Source organism: Portunus trituberculatus, chromosome 18 (genome assembly GCF_017591435.1).
Source record: "Portunus trituberculatus isolate SZX2019 chromosome 18, ASM1759143v1, whole genome shotgun sequence".
NCBI classification, from domain to species: Eukaryota; Metazoa; Arthropoda; class Malacostraca; order Decapoda; family Portunidae; genus Portunus; species Portunus trituberculatus.
Window position 1 is genome coordinate 6,787,535 of NC_059272.1, and position 16,104 is coordinate 6,803,638.

A 16,104-nucleotide genomic window follows, 5' to 3' on the forward strand; every position below is an offset into this window, starting at 1 on the left:
TTTTTTTACCATTACAAGAACACTTAACAAAACCTTGTCCTCCATTGACAGATTCTTTGATAACGGCTTCTCGAGAGAAATTTCTGTATCACTGTTAATGTCACCTCTCTCAGCAATCTTTCAGGACAAATGTCAAATTGATTCCTTGAATAGCTTCCTTTTAGAACACCACTTTTGGTAGCTACTTTGTACTGATCGCTTATGCTCCTACTCACTATAACTCCTAAGATGTTCCTTGGGTCTCCACGACCTCGATCAACTAAAGGAATGGGAAGAGCAACGTTGTCTCCTATCTCACCTACTTTTAACTCTATTCGGCTTCTTCACCATACGCTCCGCTTGTTGTTTCTGGGATTCGCTGGCAGCTATACGTTGGGAGTTGATGCTGTGTTGCAGTTGATCAAGATCAGAGTGATGAGGGGATACAGGTTCATGTTCTTGTTCTTGTTCTGGTTCACTGGCAGCTATACGCTGGGAGTTGACATCAATTTCTTGCTCATCCTCGTTAATTTCGGTTGCGACTGGTTCGTGGACTGTACTTTCTGTTTCAGGATTGTTGGTATCAGTTTCTCTTTCTTGAAGCAAGGTTACAAGGTCTTGTTCAGACTGCAGGGAACTGATGATTTCATGTGGAAGTGATGTTGATGTCAGTCCGACTCTGGCATTCACACCAAACATTGCAGCATATGGACTCCTCTTGATCCCTGCGTGATAGGCAGAATTCTTGGAGAATTGAACAAATTTTATGCCCGTTGCCCAGTCCGTTGAGTTATTATCAGCCATCCAAGCAACAAGCATGTCCTTTATGTCACCATTTGCTCTCTCCACAGAGCCTTGACTCTGTGGGTGTCTTGGCTTACCATGAACGATGGATAATTCAGGCCACATGGAACACAGTTCAGTAATGATCTGAGCAGTAAACTCAGAACCATTGTCTGATTGAAGAATTACAGGAGCCCCCAAGAGAAGAAAAATATCAGCTAGTTGGAATGCTACTTCAGCTGCACACTTTGATTTGAGTGGACGCAGAACGCAAAACTTTGTTAAGTGGTCTTGGTAAACCATAATCCATTTGTAAGTTCTACACGACATAGACTGCATGTCAATGAGATCTACCTGCCCATGTGATGAAAATTCACTAGTCAGAATAGGTTTAACCACAACTCCCTTTGTCATTGGTCGCTTTCTCTTTTTCTGGCATTCCTGACACAACGATTTGAATAGTTCAACTGTATCCCGCTGAATATTGGCGTATTTCACTTGGAGTTCTCTAGTCATTCTATCTCGACCACCGTGCCCAGTTGCAACATGGGCCCTCTTAACTATGTCATAAGTGTCTTCAATGGAGACATAGTACACTGGTGTTTCATCTGGGGTTTGTCGTTTCTTAATAAGTTTCTCAATATCACCACACTGTAGCACTTCATATTTACTCAGAAGGTAGTATTGATGGCGACTCTTAGTGTTCTTCCTTTCACTAGTTGTACGAATGTCCTCAATAATTTGGAAATATTCTTCTTTCGGAATGAGATATTTGCGACACTTCTCATACCTAGAATATAATTCTTCACGAAATTTTAACTCTATGCTTTCAGACATCTTGTGAAGGAACTGGATTCAACTGGAATCAGCAAAGAGACTCAGAGCTGAGTGTTTAGTGTGTGCTCTCAGTGTGACTGAGCTGACGTCATGGCTGTCAATGGACGTCAAACAGCTAGTTCACATCGTCAAACCACTAGTTCACATTTTGCCTAATTCAAAATAGCCATATAGTGTAACAAGCATGACAATAATTCAGTCGTTTCATGAAATGGCTATAATTTTCAGTCATTTCGTGAACTGACTGGCCTCCGCAGGCAATACATGTAATGACTAAGAAAATCAGTCATTTCACGAAATGACTGATTTCACAGTTGACTGTATATATATATATATATATATATATATATATATATATATATATATATATATATATATATATATATATATATATATATACCACACAAGGCAAATACGTGGAAGACAAATGAGTATAAGATGCAAGAAGTGTGCTAATGCTTGGATAATATGCTCAGAAAAATGTAGTCGTTGCTTATGAGTGATTAATTCCAAGAAAGTAAATTGGGAGGAGTTGGAATTAACAGAGTGTAAGAATTTATGGAGTGAGAAAATAATGCAATTAGCAATGGTAAATACTTTAGACCAGTGGATAGATAAAAGATACGAGGTGTAGAGGGGAAGAGTAGCCTTCAATGCTTATCCTAGTATTTACAAGGAAACCATAACCTATGCCAAATATGAAGTATCTGTTCCCATTAGGAAAAGTGATCATGTTGTTATAGAAATAGAATTAGAATGTATAAAGGCAAAGGACTGGAAAGAACACAGAAATAGGAGACTAAACTATACACAGACAAAGTCTGAAGAACTTAAAAAGTTTTATGGAATAAGTTAATGTAAAAAGAAAGATGTACAAACAAAATATGAAAAAAAACTATTAGACAAATTTAATAAGGGGATGTTCAGATTTGTACTAATGTACAAAGTGAAAAAAAAAAAAAAAGGAAGCATTGTTGATATAGACATTTGTCCCAGACTTTTGGTTAACTTTTATTATCATTAATGGAACTGGCAGTCAAGTAGGCCTTTTTTTTTTTTATTTCTTGATGCCCTTGACCAGATTCCCTTTTTTGCATGAAAAAATGTACTAAGATCAAAGAAGATAAGGACAAGGCATGGAAGATGAAGAAGCAGTAGAATGAAGGAAATAGAGTAAAATATAAAAAAGCAGGAAATGAGTATCTTAGGATAAGAAGCAAAGGAAAAAGGAACTTTGAAAAGAATATGGTACACAGATGCAAAGAGGAACCAAAACTTTTCTATAGATATACAAATGGCAAAATGAAACATAGAGATAGTAGTGATAACTTGAAAAAATAAACAGAAGGACTTATGAACATGATGAGATGAGCAAAATTATGAGAGTATATAAAAAGGAAGAAGATTTTGTTGTGCCTATAGATGGAGTGCTGTGTAAAGTTATACATGAAATTAACAATGAAAAATATGAAATATATGAGCTGTTGAATGACTTGAGCATTATAAAAGCATTGGGACCAGATGGCGTGTCATGGAATGTGGTAAATGGTTCACTGAAAGATGGAAGAGTCCCTAAAGAATGGGAAAAAGTCTGTATGATACCAGTTTATAAAGGAGGTAATAAAAGAGAGCCACTAAACTAGTACTATAGGCCAGTGTCATTGATGAGCGTCAAATTGTATTATTTGAAAGAAAATGAGGTAATTACAAATAAACAATTTGGATTAAGACAAAAGAAGATCATGTTACACATCTTGTTTTTTTTGTATAAGAGTGGTAGATTTAGTACAGGAGAAAGATGGGTGGATGGATGCTATACATCTTGTTATAAAAAAGCCTTTAAAAGGATTCCACACATACGACTATTATGGAAACTTGAACGTGTAGGAGGACTAAAAAACAACACTATTTGAAGGACAGAAAAAATAATGACTATAATAATACTTTAAACTGGAGCAAGATTACGAGTGGAGTACCACAGGGATCTGTATGGCACCTATTATGTTTCAGATTGACATAAATTATATGCATAAAGAATTAATAGCTATTTTGATACGTTTGCTGATGATGCAAAATTGCTAAGAGCTATAAAGAGCCAAGAGGATTGTAATGAGCTACAGAGAAATTTAAGTGAAATTTTATGCTTGGTGTCTGAAGTGGAAACTTGAATTTAATCCTAAGAAATGTCATTTGATGGAGATGAGAAAAATTACAAGTAGGTCTACATGGAACTATGAAATGGGTAAAGATAAGATAATGAAGAGTAATAAAGAAAAAGGATTTGGGAGTTATGATGAGGACATGGTGACACCAGATAAACTTTTAAGTGGGCTTTTTAACTCCACATGCAGAATGCAACAGACTAAAATGGGTACCACATGTCCATTAAAGTTGATTGTCCCTTAGTGCGAGGTAGGTGTGAAAATACACCTTTATGAGCACCCTCAAGAGCAAAAAATACTAAAAAAATTTGCCTTGGTATGTATTTACCTAGTTTTATATTACAGGGTTTGAGGAGGACTCATAATTATCTGTCTCCATATCTATATCCAACTTTTCCTTAAATTTGTGCACACTTTCTGGTGCTACAATCTCTTCACTCAATCTGTTCCATCATAAGTGTAAAACTAAATTTTTTAATGTTTCTCAAACACTGACTTTTCATGATCTTTGAGTGTCCTCTTGTACAGCTACCTCCATCCTACGTCAGTGATAGCACGTCTTATCTATCTATCTTTTCCATGTGGTTTACTCATTTATACAGCGTTATTAGATCTCCTGTTTCTTGGTAGTCCTTCAAAGATGGTGGTTCCATTTCCTTCGGTCTTTCTTCATAGGGAAGATCCTTTATTTTTTGCATTACTTTTGTAGTGGTCCTGTGGATTCTCCCTATTTTCTTGATATTCTGCTTGTATGGTGACCACACCACTGCTGCATATTCTAGTGTATAGGTCTTATCATAGTATTTATGATCTTTTCATCATACTCTTGTCCATGTAATGAAATGCCACCCTGATGTTAGTTAGTGTCCTGTATGTTGAAGCAAATAGTCCATTTATATGTCTTTGTGGAATCAGGGTGTCTTGTATAATCACTCCCAGGTCTTATTCTTCACTTCTTTTCATTATAATATCTTCTCCCATTTTGTATTCCCACATAGGTCTTCTATTACTTTAACCCATTTCCATTGCATAGCATTTCTTGGTATTAAATTCTAATTTCCACTCTTGGCTCCACATCTAGATCTTGTTAATATCTTTTTGCAATTCCATAAAGCCTTCCTTACTACCCTCAAAAGTTTTGCATCATCTGCAAACAAATTTATGTAGCTACTCAGATCCTCTTGCATATTGTTAATGTATACTTGGAATATAATTGGTGCCAGCACTGAACCCTGTATTACGCCACTAGTGAATGTGCTCCAACTAGATGGAGTGTCTCTTATCATTGTCCTCATTTTCTTATCTGTTTTATGCATGATCTTCCTTTTCTGAAACTGAATTGGGAATGACCTATTTATTAATTTTCCTCCGGATATTCTAGCCTTTTTTTTTATTACAATTTCACTGGTCTTTCCCCATAACACTAGTCTGTGATACTGGTCTTTAATTTAGTGGTTTGGTCTTTTGTTCTTTGTATATTGGGACTATATTTGCTCTTTTTCACTCCCAGATTGGTTTCACCAGTTGTTCTCTACATTCTCTCAGTGCTCAACTTGACACTCCATATGGCCCTATTTCCATTCTCATGTCCACCTGTTCTAGTAGTTTACTGATTCTTTGCTTATGCTCCACAATGTTTCTTAATCCTTCTTGTGTCACTTAGTTGTTTGATTCTATGAAATCTCCCTCTTCATTAAATACTAATTTAAAGCTCTTGTTCATAAGTTAACTCATTTCTTGTTATATCCTATGTCCTATTTCCTTTACACTTAACCCTCGGCTATCGCGGCCAATTGGGGCCGAAATAGCCGCGCCATAGCCGAAAACGCGATAGCCGAATTGATCGTGGCGGGAAGGCGGTTTTGGCCAATGAGTGCTCAGATATTCCATGACGTCATGGCGGGGCACGCGATAGCAGGCATCCGAGGTCGCGATAATGAAGTTCTAGCTGCTTTTCATGGGTGCGCGATAGCAATAAAACGCGATAACCGAAGTCGCGATAGCTGAGGGTTGACTGTAATTAACTTAGTGATGGTTTCTCTGTCATTTTTCCATTTATATATTAATAAAGAGCTTGGGTTCCTCTTCACATCTCTTCACTAAATCCTTTTCAAATTTTCTCTCTTCCTCCATTCTTATTCTAATATATTCATTACATGCCTCTCTACACTGTTTCCTATTTACTTCATTTCATTGCTTCCTTGATTTTTTCCAAGCTGCATCCACACACTTTTAGCTTTTGCACACATACTGTACCATTATATTGTCTGTTTTCTCTCCTTTACTCTGTACTTGGGAACATATCTCTTTGCCCCCTCATTATACTTGTCTAGCAATATTTCACTTTTCTCTTGGACTGTCTTGCCTTGCATGGTTTTCTTCCATTCAGTACCACGAAAGTAACTAATTAGTCCTTTGAAATTTGTTCTAGCGTGATTCTGTCTTTTTTGTTTGTGTCCCTCATTACACTTCAAAATTCTCTGATCTTCTTGTTCATTTTCTATAATCACATGATCGCTTTTCCCATTTTGCTATCATGTACATATGATGGTTGGACAAGTCTGGTTTTTTTTTTGGGTAATACCAAATCCAGCATAGATGGTTCTTTCCCTCTATACCTTGTGTAGTCCTTCACCCATTGGTCCAATGTGTTTACCATTGCTAGTTGTAACACTTCCTCCCCCCAACATCCAGTGTGACTATTTACATCCATCTCTTCTCAATTTACATGCTTGTAGGTTAGATCTCCTACAAGTAGCACTCAACATATTGTCCAGGCAATTTAGCACTTCCATTTGCATTTCTTTATGTACATCAAACCTCCATGTATTAGTCTTCGGTGGCAAATATACTACTATGATACTCCTTTCCCTACCACTGGTCCTAATTGTTATGCATAAAACCTCTGCCAGTCCATCTCTGTACTGTACTTCCTCCACATATATATCTTCTCAAGTTATTATCAACACTCCTCCTCCTGCTTTTCCCCTCCTGTCTCTCTTGCAAACATTATTATGTCTTCGCTTAACTTTGTTTCTGTTTTACATATAATGTCCAGTTCTTTTTCCGATATACGATCTCTTACTTTCAACCTTCCTGAGATAAATCCATCTATGTTTGTGTATATGACTCTTAGTGTTTTCCCTCCCCCTCCCAAATATACTATTTCCTCAGCCTCATGTCTAGCACTCTCCAGTAGAAATTCTTTTTCTCATTCTCTGTCCTTCTCTTTTTTTTTTTTTTTTTTTCCCTAGCTTCAATTCTCAGTTTTCTATCTTTTTCCCTTTCTTCCTGATTCATATCAGGAAGAAATATTGTTATTCTGTCTTATTAGTCAGCTTTCCAGTCCTTGCTAATATTTCTTTTACTCCTACTTGTGATCTCATTTTAACTTTTAGGGGTCTTTTAGTTCCTTCACTATATTTACCAAGTCTGTATATTTCTCCTACTTCTTATTCAAGACTGGGTTCTTCCTCTTGGACTGCTGAGATATTTTGCTTAACCATTTATTTCTCCTCCTTTTCTATCACAAATTTTATGTTTTTTTTTTCTCTTGTGGTCCATATATGACCATACATTTCTTTTTGTTCACTGTATATCACTAACTTTTCATTTTTTCGATCACCTGCATGACTGCATACTTCATTTCCTTCCTTATTTGTTGCTTAACTATTTAAGTGAAATACCCTTTTTCTGTGTTGTTCTTTCCTCCAGACCATCTTCTTTTTTTCCAGTTTTGTTTTGCTTATCCCCTTTTCTACTCCCACGTTAGTATCAAGTTTTACTGGTAGGTCTCGTAAAGCCAGCTCATAGTTCTCACATTTGTCCTTTTTATTTCATTGAGTTATCTTCTTGTCATTGTTCATTTTCACCATTTCTTTTAACATATCACACTTTTCCTTCAGCCCCTTGTTTTCCTTGATTAACTGATCCTGATTTTCAAAAACCCTAGTGATCATCTCCCTCAAACATCTAAAACATCTAATTTCTTTCTCCACTGTGACTATCCTTTGCATATTTGTTTTTTCCTCCTCTATGCTGCAAAATTCTGAGTATTTGCATGGGTTATGAGCATTGTTCCTGCCCCTGCATGATGAACCATATACTTTTAGTGTCCACACACACACACACACACACACACACACACACACACACACACACACACACACACACACATACGGCCCGGTAGCTCAGTGGTTAGAGCGCTGGCTTCACAAGCCAGATAACCGGGGTTCGATTCCCCGGCCGGGTGGAGATATTTGGGTGTGTCTCCTTTCACGTGTAGCCCCTGTTCACCTAGCAGTGAGTAGGTACGGGATGTAAATCGAGGAGTTGTGACCTTGTTGTCCCGGTGTGTGGTGTGTGCCTGGTCTCAGACCTATCCCAAGATCGGCAATAATGAGCTCTGAGCTCGCTCCGTAGGGTAACGTCTGGCTGTCTCGTCAGAGACTGCAGCAGATCAAACAGTGAATACACACACACACTTGGGAGTGACAATGGAAGAAAATAATCAACCGGTTAGCCATATTGATAGAATTTTCAGAGAGACGTATAATTTGCTAAGGAATATTGGAGTAGCATTTCACTATATGGACAAGGAAATGATGAAGAAATTGATAAGTACTAAAATAAGACCTAGATTGGAATATGCAGGAGTTGTGTGGACTCCCATAAAAGAAACACATAAGAAAATTAGAGAGACTACAAAAATGGCTACAAGAATGGTTCCAGAATTTAAAGGGATGTCATATGAGGAGAGACTAAAGGCAATGGATCTACCAACCTTGGAGCAGAGAAGAGAGAGAGAGGATCTGATACAAGTTTATAAATTGATTAACGGAATGGATGAAGTGGATAATGAGAAACTGATCCTGAGAGAAGAATATGACTTTAGAAGCACAAGATCGCATAGTAAGAAACTAAGGAAGGGACGATGTCTGAGAGATGTTAAAAAATTTAGTTTCCCGCAAAGATGTGTTGAGACTGGAACAGTTTGAGTGAGGAAGTGGTATCAGCAAAGAGTGTACATAGTTTTAAAGAAAAATTGGATAAGTGTAGATATGGAGACGGGACCACACGAGCATAAAGCCCAGGCCCTGTAAAACTACAACTAGGTAAATACACACACACACACACACACACACACACACACACACACACACACACACACACACACACACACACACACACACACACTGATAGAATTTTTAGAGAAACATATAATTTGCTAAGGAATATTGGAGTAGCATTTCACTACATGGACAAAGAAATGAAGAAATTGATAAGTACTATAATAAAACCCAGATTGGAATATGCAGGACCCCTCATAAAAAGAAACACATAAGGAAATTGGAGAGGCTACAAAAAATAGCTACAAGAATGGTTCCAGAATTTGAAGGGATGACATATGAGGAGAGACTAAAGGCTATGGATCTACCAACCCTGGAACAAAAAAGGGAGAGAGGAGACCTGATACAAGTTTATAAACTGATCAACGGAATGGACCAAGTGGATAATGAGAAACTGATCCTGAGAGAAGAATATGACATCTGAAGCACAAGAGTGCATAGTAAAAAGCTGAGAAAAGGAAGATGTCTGAGAGATATTAAAAAATATAGTTTCCCACAGAGATGTATTGAGACATGGAACAGTTTAAATGAAGAAGTAGTGTCTGCAACGAGTGTACACACTTTTAACCCCTTCCATACCGCAAGACTGTTTTGTGGTACGTGCGACCTCGTGGTACCACAAGATGCCGCCGTGGTACGTGCGTACCACACCAATACATTTCCGTGTATAACCGTGGCCTGAGTGCGGATTTTGCCTTTTTCATGCTCCACGTGGTTCACTATAAACAAACAAACACTGGAGGCGTTATTTTTAGCCACCCCAGCGTATCAAAACCATCCCCCCCACTAGCCAATCAATATCGGAGTTAATTTTTCATGCATAAACTATAAAGCCAATCACTATTCTTTGACATATATTATTCCCACAGTCCCCCAAGAACATCAGTTCTCTAGTATCGGCCGTGGTGAAACTGTTCTATTGCCTCTAGTTAGAGATAATGGCGTCTGCTTCGTGTAGCAGCGATGAGGATTATCATAATTATGAGACAGATAGTGAGGATATACTGGAAGACTCTCCAGATGAATATGATTCAGACTATGATCCTGAAAAAGAAATAGGAGAGAGTGATAGTGACAGCAGTGTTGAAACCCTCTCGGCAAGTGAGGGGAAACAGCCTAGTTATGACTGCCTCAGGGCCACCCTCACCAGGTGCAGAGTGTGTGGTGCTGAATTTATGATTAGTGCACAATTTATGATTATGTTTACGTTTTCTTTTATTAATAAAATGACAAAAATATGTTTAGAAAAAAGTACATAACACTGAGTTAGAAAGAAATATAATGTGTAGATCTGGCCGTGAGGCACGTGCGCACACGGGCAGGGGGCTGCGGTATAGGAGGGGAACGCTTTGTTTATATCGGGGGGTGGCTGCGGTAAGGAAGGGGTTAAAGTAAGATTGGATAAGTGTAGATATGGAGATGGGGCCACACGAGCATAAAGCCCAGGTCCTGTAAAACTACAACTAGGTAAATACAACTAGGTAAATACACACCACATATTGTAGTGGTTAGCACGCTCGACTCACAATCGAGAGGGTCCTGGTTCAAGTCCCGGAAAGTGACGAGGCAAATGGGCAAGTCTCTTAATGTGTGGCCCCTGTTCACCTAGCAGTAAATAGGTACGGGATGTAACTCGAGGGGTTGTGGCCTCACTTTCCTGGTGTGTGGAGTGTGTTGTGGTCTCAGTCCTACCTGAAGATCGGTCTATGAGCTCTGAGCTCGCTCTGTAATGGGGAAGATTGGCTGGGTGACCAGCAGATGACCATTTTTTTTTTCATGAATACAGTGTTAAATAATAATGAGTGAGAAAGATATTCCATCTAAATGCAGGTATGTGACAAGGGAAAGAATGAAAGCTGATGATGACAATGTTGGTGAGGGAGAAAGAGAATTTGAAGGCTTTGATACGGCGCAAACTTCACTATTTGATAGAGTCTTGACTATCGAACGTAAATTAGATAAATTGATAAAGGAGAGTATGGGAATGAAAGAGAATGAAGAACAGGATAAAGAGCTCTAGAAATTGAAAGAAAGGATAAAAAGAGTGGAAGAAAACGAAACTAGGCTAAGAACCGAAAATGAAGAATTAAAAGTCCATAGCGAACTATAAGAAATTGATGGAAGAAGGAATCGGTAAAGCCAAGAAAGAAAAAGAAAAGCTAAAAGATCTAGTTAACAAAGAAGAAGAAAGAGTACAAGACGTGATTAAAAAAGAAGTACAAGCATGGAGAATCCAAGATAAGAAAGACAAGGAATCATTTCAAGAAGTATTTCAAGAACAGTTAAAAGAAAGAGATGAAAATATGACAAGCAAAATGATAGGAGTCCTCAAAAAAAAAGAAAATTTAGTAAGAGAAATTGCGGAAAAAGAAGTGTAATTATTTTTGGACTGAAAGAAAAAATGTTAAATATAGACCAAGAAGGGAAAAAGACGAAATGAAATCAGTAAAAGACCTACTAAAACATCTGAATGACGAGGATAGACAGAACTTAGAAGAGGAAGTAGAAGAAATCCATAGAATGGGACCATATCAAGAAGGAACAGTGAGACCAATTAAGATATTACTAAAATCACAAGCAGCAGCAGAAGAAGTACTATATAGAAAAACGAAACTCAGAGAAACAGAAGGTTGCAAAGATCATATTAACAAAAGGAGTTAACAATCATTGGAACATATGTGCCACCAAAGACAAACTCATGGACTAACCAAGAATATAGAGACATGATAGATGACACAATAAGGAGTCTTACAAGAATCATTAAGGAAAGGAGAAAAGTGATATTGATAGGAGATTTCAACTGTAAGGAGGTAGACTGGGAAAATTATGAAAGTGGTATGGGGGAAGATGCCTGGGAGATAGATTCCTGAACCTAATGATAGATAATTTGATGGTCCAAAGAGTAAAGGAAAACACAAGATTCAGAGGAAACGATGAGCCGGCAAGATTAGATCTAGTTTTTACAAGGGATATACCAATTAACGATGATATAAGATACAAGTGCCCATTGGGAAAGAGTGACCATGTAATATTAGAGATGGATATAGAAGAAGGAAAGGAAGATAGAGATGAATCATACAAAGGAGACCGATTAAATTACAGAAAGGCTGATATTGAGAATCTCAAGAACTATTTTAAAACGTAAACTGGGAGGAGATGGAAAACTCATTAACGGTTCAAGAGAAATATAACTTATTTTTGGAAATATACAAAACTGGGGTCAGGGAATATGTTCCGAAATATAGACCTAAAGAAGAAGGAAGAAAGATTGGTTTAATGCAAGATGTGCTAGGGCAAAGGAGAAACGAGATGGAGCATGGAAAAGGTGGAGAAGAAACAGAAATCCAGAAAATAAGGAAAACTTCAGAACAGCAAGAAATGAATATGCTAAGGTGAGAAAGGAAGAAGAAAAGAACTATGAAAAGGACATTGTCGAAAAATGTAAGGAACAACCAAAATTGTTCTACAGATTCATAAATGGAAAAATAAGACAAAAAGAAACAATAGAAAGGTTAAAAGGAGAAAACGGAATGGTGGAAGACCCAAAAGTATGGCAGAACTGTTAAATAGTAAATTTCATGAGGTCTTTACTAAGGAATCCAAATTTGAAAGACCACAGGGTAATAGAGAGACTGTCTATATGAAAGAGATTAAAGTAACCAAGCTTGAAATAAAAAGTTGATGACGGAATTGGATGAGGAAAAGGCAATGGGACCGGATGAAGTCTCAGGCAGAATACTGAAAGAATGTAGGGAAGAACTAGCAAGTCCAATATACAACATCATAAAATGCTCAATAGAAAATGGAACAGTGCCAGTGGAGTGGAAAAGAGCTGAGGTGGTTCCCATATATAAGAGCGGAAGGAAGGAAGAACCTTTAAATTACAGACCGGTATCACTAACTAGTGTAATATGCAAGATGTGTGAAAAAGTAATAAAGAAGCAATGGATCGGGTTTCTTGAAGACAACAAAATATTATCAAATAGCCAATTTGGTTTTAGAAAAGGTCGGTCATGTGTGACAAATTTATTGAGTTTCTACTCTAGAATAGTTGATAAAGTACAAGAGAGAGAGGATGGGTTGACTGTATTTATTTAGATCTAAAAAAGGCTTTTGATAAAGTGCCACATGAAAGATTACTATGGAAGTTAGAGGAGAAGGGTGGCTTAAAAGGAAGCACATTGAGATGGATGAAGAATTACTTAATGGGAAGAGAAATAAGGACGATAGTTAAAGATATGAAGTCCAAGTGGAGAACAGTAGACAGCGGAGTGCCACAGGGGTCAGTATTGGCACCAATACTTTTTCTCGTATATATAAATGACATGCCAGAGGAGTGAACAGCTACATAAATCTGTTTATGGACGATGCGAAACTGTGCAGAGTCATTAAACAAAAGAGGATTGTGAAATACTACAGGAAGACTTAAACAAGATCTGGAAATGGAGCAAAAAATGGGAGATGGAATTCAATGTGGACAAAAGCCATGTCATGGAAATGGGAAAAAGTGAAAGACGACCAGTGGGAATCTATAAGATGGGAGATGGAGTAGAACTAGAAAAAGTAAAAAGGAAAAGGACTTGGGAGTGACAATGGAAGAAAATAATCAACCGGTTAGCCATATTGATAGAATTTTCAGAGAGACGTATAATTTGCTAAGGAATATTGGAGTAGCATTTCACTATATGGACAAGGAAATGATGAAGAAATTGATAAGTACTAAAATAAGACCTAGATTGGAATATGCAGGAGTTGTGTAGACTTCCCATAAAAAGAAACACATAAGAAAATTAGAGAGACTACAAAAATGGCTACAAGAATGGTTCCAGAATTTAAAGGGATGGCATATGAGGAGAGACTAAAGGCAATGGATCTACCAACCTTGGAGCAGAGAGAGAGAGAGGGATCTGATACAAGTTTATAAATTGATTAACGGAATGGATGAAGTGGATAATGAGAAACTGATCCTGAGAGAAGAATATGACTTTAGAAGCACAAGATCGCATAGTAAGAAACTAAGGAAGGGACGATGTCTGAGAGATGTTAAAAAATTTAGTTTCCCGCAAAGATGTGTTGAGACTTGGAACAGTTTGAGTGAGGAAGTGGTATCAGCAAAGAGTGTACATAGTTTTAAAGAAAAATTGGATAAGTGTAGATATGGAGACGGGACCACACGAGCATAAAGCCCAGGCCCTGTAAAACTACAACTAGGTAAATACAACTAGGTAAATACATAAGCAAGATATTTGGACTATCATATAAGATGTTGACTAATATAAGAGTGGTATTTCATTACATGGATAAAGATATGATGAAAAAAATCATCACAAGCATGATATGTCCAAGGCTGGAATATGCAGCAGTGGTATGGTCTCCGAGCTCTAAAAAGGATATATGAAAATTGGAAAGGATACACAAGATTGCCACAAAGATGGTGCCGGAATTACAGGACCTCACATATGAAGAATGACTGAAGGAAATGGGACTGCCAACCTTACAAGATAGAAGAGAATGTGGGGACCTAATAACAATGTATAAGATAGTAAATGACATTGAAAAGATACACAAAGAAGACCTGGTGCTGTTGACAGAAGATGGAAGGACAAGAGGACATGAAAAGATCAGGATGAGGCAGTTGTGAAGGATATTGGAAAATACAGTTTTCCACACAGAACGGTGGAAAATGAAATGCATTGGATAATGGAATTGTCACAGCACTTAGTGTGCATAACTTTAAAGAAAAACTAAATAAATGGAGATGTGGAGAATGGACACTATGAGCCCCACTCAAACCCTGTGCAATACAACTAGTTAAATACACTGTGTTCTCAGTCCTACCCAAAGATCAATCTATGAGCTCAGAGCTTGTTCTGTTGGGGAAGGCTGGTTAGGTGACCAGCAGGTGACTATAAATACACACACACACACACACACACACACACACACCTAGTACAAGAAATAGAGGACTTCCATAGAATTGGAAAGTTCACAGGAGAAGGTATGAGGCCAGTAAGAATCAAATTTAAGTCACAAAAGGATGTAGATGAATTGGTGGAGAAGTCATGGAGGTTAGCCCAGCAGGAAACAACAAGGAAGATTTGGTTGAGAAGAGATCTCGGTGAAAAAGAAAGAGAAATGTTAAATGAGTTGAGGAAGGAGGCTTTGAAAAAAAATGAAGAGAGGACAGAAGAGAAGAAAGAGTTTTTCTGGAGAATCTTGGATATGAGACTGAGCAAGTGGTTCATAACCCAGAAAAGTACAGTAAGAAAGGACTAAAGAAACTTACGTATGAGCGGAATGTAATGTATTCCAACATAAATGGAGTGATATCGGGGATTTTAGAACTCAACGATTACTTGAGGGATAAGAACCCAGATATTGTGGGTCTTACTGAAACAAAACTGAGAGAGGGAGAAGACCTGATGATGGTTGGAGAAGGGAAATATAATGTTTGGAAAAGAAATAGAGTAGGTAAGATGGGAGGAGGAGTGATGTTGCTGGTTAAAAAGATATAAAGGTGGATCAAGTGAAAGAAGGTATGGGAAAGGCAGAAGTGCTAAAGATCAGAGCAGAAACTAATGAAGGAAAAAGAGGCACTACATAGTGGTGTACGTACCACCTAAGACAAATGCATGGTCAGTACAGGAATATGAAGAAATGATAAGAGATACAGGAACATGTCTGGAAGAAATGTTGGGTGGCTGTGAACGAACTATAATGATGGGAGATTTTAATTGTAAAGAGGTGTGTTGGGAGGACTGGTCAATGGAGGATCAGAGACAACATGGGGAAATACACTATTGACACTGGCAATGGAAAATGTGTTAACTCAGTGGGTCAAAGAAGATACTAGGTTTGGAGGAGAGGGAGCATCGTCAAGACTGGACTTGGTCTTTAGTACAGAGCCAATGGTCATTGAGGAGATGAGGGTGGAGTGCCCTTTAGCAAAGAGTGATCATGCAGTTTTGGAGTTCAAGGTGATAGATGAAGAGAAATCTAGAAGAAATGAAGAATATAAAGTGGGAAGATGGAATTATGCCAAGTCAGATTTTGGAAACCTAAGGAAATTCTTTCAAGAGACAAATTGGATGAAATTCAAGAGTGCTAAGGGAGCAAATGAAAAGTGGAAGGAATTTATAAAAATATACAAAGAAGGTGAGGAAAAATTTGTACCAATAAGACAACATAGAGAAGTTGGAAAGCAGGACTGGTTT

At 37.8% G+C, this 16,104-nt stretch overlaps 2 protein-coding genes across 4 annotated transcripts in view; one reads left to right on the plus strand and one right to left on the minus strand.

Annotated features, from left to right (window-relative positions):
- LOC123505350 (KRAB-A domain-containing protein 2-like) overlaps positions 1–6,420 on the minus strand; it is a 14,787-nt gene extending 8,367 nt beyond the window's left edge. The window contains exons 1-2 of the mRNA XM_045256568.1: positions 6,380–6,420; positions 303–1,552 (exon numbers count right to left, since the gene is read on the minus strand). Of these exons, the coding sequence (XP_045112503.1) occupies positions 303–1,552; positions 6,380–6,420 (1,291 nt within the window). The remainder of the gene's footprint in view (positions 1–302; positions 1,553–6,379) is intronic.
- Positions 1–16,104, plus strand: part of LOC123505629 — a 63,850-nt gene that overhangs the window by 9,775 nt on the left and 37,971 nt on the right. The gene's annotated exons all lie outside the window — the stretch shown is intronic.